The sequence below is a fragment of the Delphinapterus leucas genome, chromosome 15 (genome assembly GCF_059928025.1).
Source record: "Delphinapterus leucas isolate spDelLeu-1000000601 "Yukka" chromosome 15, BTC_Dleu_Yukka2, whole genome shotgun sequence".
NCBI classification, from domain to species: Eukaryota; Metazoa; Chordata; class Mammalia; order Artiodactyla; family Monodontidae; genus Delphinapterus; species Delphinapterus leucas.
In genome coordinates, this window is record NC_143143.1 from 69,513,510 (window position 1) to 69,521,108 (window position 7,599).

Here is a 7,599-nt window from a genome sequence, read left to right on the forward strand (position 1 = left end):
CACGTGTAAGGCACGGAAAATGCATGTAGCACATGGTGAAGACACACAAGGCACAGAGAATGTGAGCTCTCCAGGTGAAAGGGGTGCTCTCCAGGGTCTGGGCACCTTGCTCCAGGGGCAAGAAGTGTAGAAATGATGAAATTCCAGCAGCAGAAGTATCTGCCTTCCCCAAGAGGAGGCTAGTCCTCTGAGCCTGGTAAGTACCAGCCTGGGACGGTTCATGGTGGCTGCTTCCTCAAACCAGGTACACCCTGCACGTGGGACTCTCCCTTCATGGAAAGCTGGCATGTCTCCCCCAAGTACTGTGCTGGGCACAAGCTCCGGAGCAGCTTTTCTACCCTGACTGAATTCTTTCAGGAAAGCTGCTGCTGCAGAAGACACTGTCTACAGGATGCGCCATGTGAGGACTTTTATTTTGGTGGGGGGAGGAGGGGCAGAGCAAACCTCTAATCCTCCCGTCCTTACATAACAAATCCAAACACTGCTATCTCAGGGTTGTGAGGCCAGGCGGGCGGACAGAGGGCTGTAGAGGGAAGGGTTACGCAAGACGCCAGTGCTGGGTTTTCCTTTCTGAAAACAGAAGGGCTCAGAAGCGGGTTTTGCATCTGAAAGCCTGCAAGGGAACTAGACTCTAAACCCAGCTGTTTCCCAGGCCTGGAGAGAAGGAACTTGAGGAGTGGGGATGGGTGGCTGAGGGTTTTGCCGGCTGTGGCAGAAGCTGCATCTCTACGTCACAGAAAAAGTGAAACGACCATCTTGGGTTACCTGGCGTGGTTATTGGCAGCTCCCACTGTGAGGCCCCTGGGTAGGCACAGCTGGAGTGGGCAGGCAGGTGGGCACCTCTGACAGGGGAGGGGGTTGTCCTGCCACAGAAATGCCCAGAGACCCTGGACTGAAGGAAGCCTGGCTGTGCGGAAAGAAGGGTCTGGGTGTAGGACCCAGCCCCAGCTCCCCAGGGACCCCGTTCACGGAGAGTGGAGACCGACCGGTCCCCTCTGGCACCAGCGAGGACCTTGCTCCGGGTCCATTCCCAACCAGCCCTGCCGCTGGGGGAAGCATGAGGAGGGGAAAGGGAGGATAGCGGAATCTGGCCGGCGGGAGCCCAGAACAGCTGGCCAGGGCTCCGGCGCTGCGCGGTGGCTCTAGGGACGCCAGACTCTCATCTCCATCTCTCTACTCCTCCCCACACTTACCCGGCACCTCAGAGCCCGCTCTCAAAGCCCTCTCTGCCAGTCCGCGCCGGAATAAAAGGCAGAAGAGAAAGGAAAAAAAAAGGGGGGGTGGGAACCAGAGGGAGAAAGTTTTCTGAAATGATGAGTTTCCCAAAGGAAGAGCTGAGGAAAGGGAAATGGCAAAGAAAGAAAGGACGCGAGCAGACTGGAGAGTGGAGCTGATGGCGCCTTCCCCGACCGGTCCAGCCAGCACAGCCTCCCGCGCGCCCATGAGGTTCCGGGGTCGCAAGCGGGGTCCTGCGCTCGCGACCGGACTGGGGCCTCCCCAGCCCGGGTCGCGGGCTGCAGCGGAGCCACAGTCTCGAGGCCCGTGTGTCTGTCTCGCCATGCGCTCCCAAGGGCAGGCGCCAGCCTGTCTGCGTGGGACCCGTGCTGGCGTGCAGCACACCCGACGTGGGGACGATTTTTTCCCCCGGCTCACGGAGGGTCGCGAGGAGCCCGTGGGTGGCGGGGAGTGGTGGGAACCGAAAGGAGCCTCCGGCCTGCAAGGCGCCGCCGGGGTGGGACGAACCCAAGGACCTCGGGCCCCCTGTCGCTTTCCGGAGCTTCTGGGCGCCGGGTCTGCGGCGAGGCGGCGGGCAGGGATGTGGCCGGAACTTGCTTGCTGGAGGTCCCGGCCTCCTCCGAAGGCCCTGCTCTCATCTGCGTGCGCCCGGGCCGGTTGGTGCTCCAATGGTGGGTTGCGCAGGGACTAACAGTGCCTGAGAGGGCATCAGTGTGGAGGCAGGATGTGGATGTCTGTGTATCTGTGTGTCAGTGTGTCACTAGGACTGAGTCATGGGATTGTCAGCTTCTCAGAGATGCAAATGGTCACTCTGAACCGGCCTGAGCCACCGTGTCATTCAGGATGCAGCGTGATGATGTCGGTCACTGGACTGTGTGTGTGTCTCTGTGCTCTGGGGAAGGAGGAACAACGCTTTGGAGTTTGCGACCCTTCCCAGCCCAGAGGCTTTTCTGGCGGAGTCCAGGTGACTCTAGAGGTGGAGGATGCCAGTCGGCTTGGGATGATTCCAAAGGGAGTCAAGTCTCCACCGCATGGAGTCCCGATGGTCTCCCTTGGTCCCCCGAGCCACGCCTCCGGATTTCTTCCAGAGCGCCACCCGCCAGACCTTTTTTGCCCCAAAGGGGATACACCGTTCACGTGGGCACGCTTTTACCCCTTCTGTGCATGTGCACTTGCACACGCAGTTACCCAGCTATCATACCCCCTTGCTCCTTCCACCGTGCACGCACCGGTAGAGTCACCCCACAGCCAGACTCAGCTTCCATCCTATTCCCAGATCGCAGCCAAAGCCCTCCCTGCCAGGTACCTCTCCGGGTTGGTGAAATGAACTGGGCCTTGGAATTTAATTGAAGCTAGAATCTCTGACTTCTCTCCTCCCAGACAACACCAAAGTTCTGCTAAATGTAAATTACTCTGGTATTATTTGCATCCCTACTGTCGGGATTTTCCCCCCTCTTTGCCATACCCTGACCACCAATCCCAGGCCTCCAGGGACCTAGGCCAAGATCTATTGCCGTTAGTTTCACCGTCCCCTTTCTTCTCCTTGGCTGTTTCCAACTCTAGTTCCTGGCTGGGGTTCTACTGCTTGGGTTTCCTGCATCTCCCCATTCAGGTCCTGAAATTCCACGTTAGGAATTCCGGGCCAGGGAGCCCGAGGGCTGGAAAGCTGAGTCTCCCAGACTGCAGATACTAGGTCTGAGTAGATCAGAAACCCCTTGGAACCTGCCATTGCCAAAGAAGCAGAGAATTCTTCCAGAGGTGGTGGGAGGGGGCGGTCCCCACCCAGAGTTCTAGATGGGATTCCGAGAAGGCTGAGAGGGGTTTGGAGGAACCTAGACAGACGACGTTGCCTCCTCTAAGAGTCTGGGAAAGGAAAGGTTCTGGGACCACCTCCCTGTCGAGGACATATGGGCAGAGCTGCCGCACCAGAACAATGCCCCAACCCCCTACGACCCCAGATTTGTGGAGTCATTGAGATCCCAGTCCAATGGTGCAGTGCCCTTCCTTGGGGCTGAGGGCTCCAGGCTTGAGTGGCAGCAAACGGTTTGCACGGATGGGCTTCCTGTCTGAAGGGTCTTACACCCCAGGACCTCGTGCTGGACCTGCTTTCACAAGCTCTGTGGGAGAGGGGGCTAGGCCTCCACTCAGAGCTGGCATTCTAGGGCAATTCTGGTTGCTCCCAGCAGGTGCTCCAAGCAGGAGGGCCAGAATGGCAGGGCCCACGAGCCTGATTGCCAGAAACACCCTGCTTCCCCATCAGGGTGGCAGCTCTCAGCTTCCTGGGTTCAGCCAACCTCAGAGCCAGCAGGCTAGCAGAGCAGTCGTGATGCCCAAGCCTGAACGCTCCGCCAAAGTGGCGTGTGCCCCCCTCTCCGCTCATCAACCGGCTCTTGACCGGTGTCCGTACCTAGAGTGAGAAGCAGAAGACATGTTTGACGCTCAGGTACACACACACACACACACACACACACACACACACACTCAAACACTCAAGGGAGAGCTTTGCCCAGATTTGTCTGTTTCCCCACTGGCCGGGGGAAGGGTGAGGGTGCCGCCCAAACTGGGGTGATACTTGAAGAGGCAAGAGAAGAAAAGACAGGCGAATGCGGAATCCTGTAAATAAACACCATTTCCATGGTTTTAATAAGCAAAATAGGAAACCATTTTAATAACCAAAAAACAGAAACCAGTCTGAATAAAACTACAATAGGCTAGGTTTTAATATTTTCATATCATAAGCAGGGTTTGAAATTGATCCCTTATTGTACATGAAATAAAAACAATTTCTGTTGAGGCAAATTTGATTTCAACACAGTTGAATCCGTAAAAACCGAAGCTCGTTTCTGATGCAGGACAAATATCCACAATATTTAAAACTGCAAGCACCATGCGGTTCATACAATCTTGTTATTACTGTTAATTTATCAACTAATACAAACTCAAAAATGCATCCGGCCAGCAGCGCCAGCAATTTCAAATGAGAACTAAAAAATACGCTTTCATTTTGGTATTTTTGTCAGTGCAACTTAAATCCTCTTACTGACCTGCAGGGGAAAAAAAAGTAATAATAAAGAAAAAACACCCAGATCTTCCCTATAACTACTATACAACTGAAGGGGGCGGGGGTAACACCACCAATAACTCTCCCGCTCTCTCAAAAGCAGGGAAAGAAACACACATAACATATTGGTCTAAAGAACGCACTTGAAAGTTGCAAAATTACTTGCCAATGTTTGGGTTTCTGGTACTTTCTGAGTGTGCTGATTGGTTCAACATAAGTTCAGGTCACCGTTGGGCAGTCTGGGCTGGTGAAGCCGGTCACCCGAGGAGCATTTCGGCCCCAGCAATTAGTGCGGGCCTGGAGAGTTTCGTGGGGACCCTGGGGTGATTCTGGTTGCAACAAAAAGCAAACAAGTTCTGTTTTCCTTTCCTATCTTGTCAGGGGTGTCAACGTAGCCCTAAAACCAGGTGATGTGAGGACACTCCCCCGGCCTCCAGGGTGTGAAACTCTGCAGCTGCCCTGCCCTGGTACTAGGGAGCTGGGACCCCAGTCCTCTTTCTCCCAACAAAAACAAAATTGAAAACTAGAACGGGAGGAAAAGAGGACCGAAAGGGGGCAGGGGAGGGGGAGAAAACATGCAATTTCCAAGGGTGCCCCAAGACAGAGTTGTTTTCTGATGCAAATGCCCAGAAGTTTGTTTTTTTGTTTTTTTTTTTTTGTTTTTTTTTACTTACAAAAAAATGCCATAATAATAAACCCAAACAAAGACACTCAGCTTGCTGCCAGGTTCTCTTAAGCGGTTTGGCGGGGCGGGTATTTACAAGCCTACAGCTCATAGACTGAAACCCGACAAGCAGCCGCCGGAGTCTCCGAACTGCGATCCCTTCTCACCCAAAGAAACAAGGGGGTTATGATCCATGATCAACAACATGCTAAAGTTAAACAAGAAAATGGTACAAAATAGAAATTATTACCATACATGTCCAGCATGCAGGATTAATATTTTTAATGCAGATTTTCTTATTTTTTCTATATAATCGAGCAGGCAATAAAACTGATGAGATTTGCGCGCAGAACGTCCTAACTGAGGCCCGCGTCTCGGGGCTGAGAGCCAGTGTTCTCCGGACCCTGGACAGACAGGTCCGTCTGTCCTTCCTTCCTTCGCTCAGCCTCGCGCCTGCCGGGACGCCAGGTTCCCTCTCCTTTCCTCTCCTCGCTGCTCTCTTGCTGGACTGGATTACGCTCCGGGCCGCGAGGAAGCGGCCCCGGCTTAACGCGCAAAGTTCAGGAAGCCAGGAGTCTCCAGACGGCCTTGGCGACTCCTCGCGACTATGCCTTGCCGCCCTCCAGCCTGGAGAAAAGTTGCTCTGGGACTTCCCACCCCCTCGCCTCCCTCTGGCTCTGCTCGAGTCTAGGAGGCGCCGCTGGCGCTCACCGCTCTCGCCTTGGCCAAGGTCCCCTGCCTGCCCGCGCGCCCTCCCGTCGCCCGCGTCCCGCGCGCCCTTCCTCCCTCTCCCTCAAGTCAAACAGGTCATGGCTGGGGCCGTGGCAGGGACAGGGTCCGGGGGAGTCCGGGGCTGGGGACACGGGACGGGGAGTCCGGGCCGGGGCAAGGGCGGGGGCCGGGAGCGGCCACGACTCACAGAAAGAACTCGGGAGAGGAGGGGCTGTCGCTGGTGGAGCCCGCCTCCCTGAAGCCGGAGTTGGCGAGTTTCTCGCACTTGACCTTGTAGGCGTCTCTTTCGCGGGCCAGCCGGGACACCTCCTGCTTAAGCTGCTCCACCTGCTGAATGAGCTGCGTCTTCTCATTCTCCAGGTGGTGTTTCTGCTGGACGCGTTTATACCTGCACGACTGGGCGTAGCCCCGGTTCTTCAGGGTCCGCCGCTTCTGCTTCAGGCGGATCACCTCGTCCTTGGTGAAGCCCCGCAGGTGGCGGTTCAGCTCGCGCACGGACATGGACACGAGCTGGTCGTCGGAGAAGCGGTCCTCCACGCTGCTGCTACCACCAGCCGCCGTCGCCGCGGCCGCCGCGTGCGGCCCAGGCCCGGAGTGGCTGGTGGGCAGCTGCTGCGCGGGGCTGGCCGCGCTGGACGGCGGCGGCGACGCTTGGTGATGATGGTGATGGTGCGGGTGCGCGTGTGGGCCCAGCTCGTCGTGCGCCACGCCGGCGCCCGGGTACGCGTGGTGCGGGTGTGGGTGGTGGTGGTGATGGTGGTGGTGCGCGCCGCGGAAGCCGTCGAAGCTCTGCAACGGCTGTGGCACTGGGTGCGAGCCTATGAGCGCCTCCACTGCGTCCTCGGGCGTCAGGTTGAGCGCCTCGGGGTTCATCTGCTGGTAGTTGCTCGCCATCCAGTACAGGTCCTCGAGGTGGGTCTTCTGTTCGGTTGGGCTGAAGCTGGGCGACGAGGGCACCGAGCTGCACGGCGTGCTGAGCGGTGTGGACGACACCGAGCCGGCTGGCTGCAGGCGCGTGCAGGGCCGTCCCGGGCGGTCCGCGCGCCCCAGCGGCTCCTTCTTTACGTCGAACTTGAGCAGGTCGAAGTCGTTGACGTACTCCATGGCCAGCGGGCTGGTGGGCAACTCGGGCCCCATGCTCAGCTCCGCGGCCATCGCTCACGCGAGGCGCAGCCGCCGCCGCCGCTCGGGAAACTTTGCAGCCGGCCGGGGCGCGCCGAGCCGGGAGCGGGGGCGAAGAGCGGCGAGCCCGGGAGGTGGGGAGCGGAGGGCGCAGCGGGCCGGGGCCGCCGGCCAAGCCTTTGTCTGGGGACGCGGCGGCGCGCGGGAGAGTCCCGAGGCTGCCTGCGCCGCCCCAGAGCTCGGGGCTGTGGCCGAGCCGGGGCCAGGCCGAGCCGGGAGGGGTGGAGAAGCGAGCGGGGCGCGCGGCCGGGTCGAGGGGTGGCGCCGGGCGAGCGCCCGCCGCTCGCTCTCTAGCTCTCTTGCTCTTTGGCTCTCTCGGTCTCAGCCGCTCGCAGCCCAGCGGTGCAGCTGTGCGGGATCCGGCGCAGCCGCTGCCTTTTATCGCCTCCCTGATGTCACCGGGGCGCGGGGGCCCGGGCAGCCCGGCGCGCTGGCCAATGGCTGTACGGGCCCCGCGGACCGGCGGCGCAGGGCGGGGCGCGCCTGACAGCTCCTCCGCCCCCCGTGTCAGCTGACTGGCGGCTCGAGCAGCCGGAGAGCCGCCGAGGCCTGGCGGAGGGCTGGAGCAGAGAGGGACAGCCGGCCCGGGCCCAGCCCCCCACCCCCTCGGTGTCCCGGCCCCCGCCCGCTCGCCTTCGGTGCCAGCCCCCCCGCCTCCACCACCATAGGCTGGGCCGCTTCGTCCACCCCTTCGCTCTCTCTCCTCCCTCTTTACCCTTGGCTC

General features: G+C 59.1%; 1 protein-coding gene across 1 annotated transcript; it reads right to left on the reverse strand.

Annotated features, from left to right (window-relative positions):
* Positions 1-3,847: 3,847 nt before the first annotated feature.
* Positions 3,848-7,249, reverse strand: MAFB (MAF bZIP transcription factor B). Its single transcript, XM_022592408.3, has one exon. It carries the CDS (start codon positions 6,846-6,848, stop codon positions 5,877-5,879), a length of 972 nt encoding a protein of 323 aa, XP_022448116.2. The 5' UTR covers positions 6,849-7,249; the 3' UTR covers positions 3,848-5,876.
* Between the last annotated feature and the right edge of the window lie 350 nt (positions 7,250-7,599).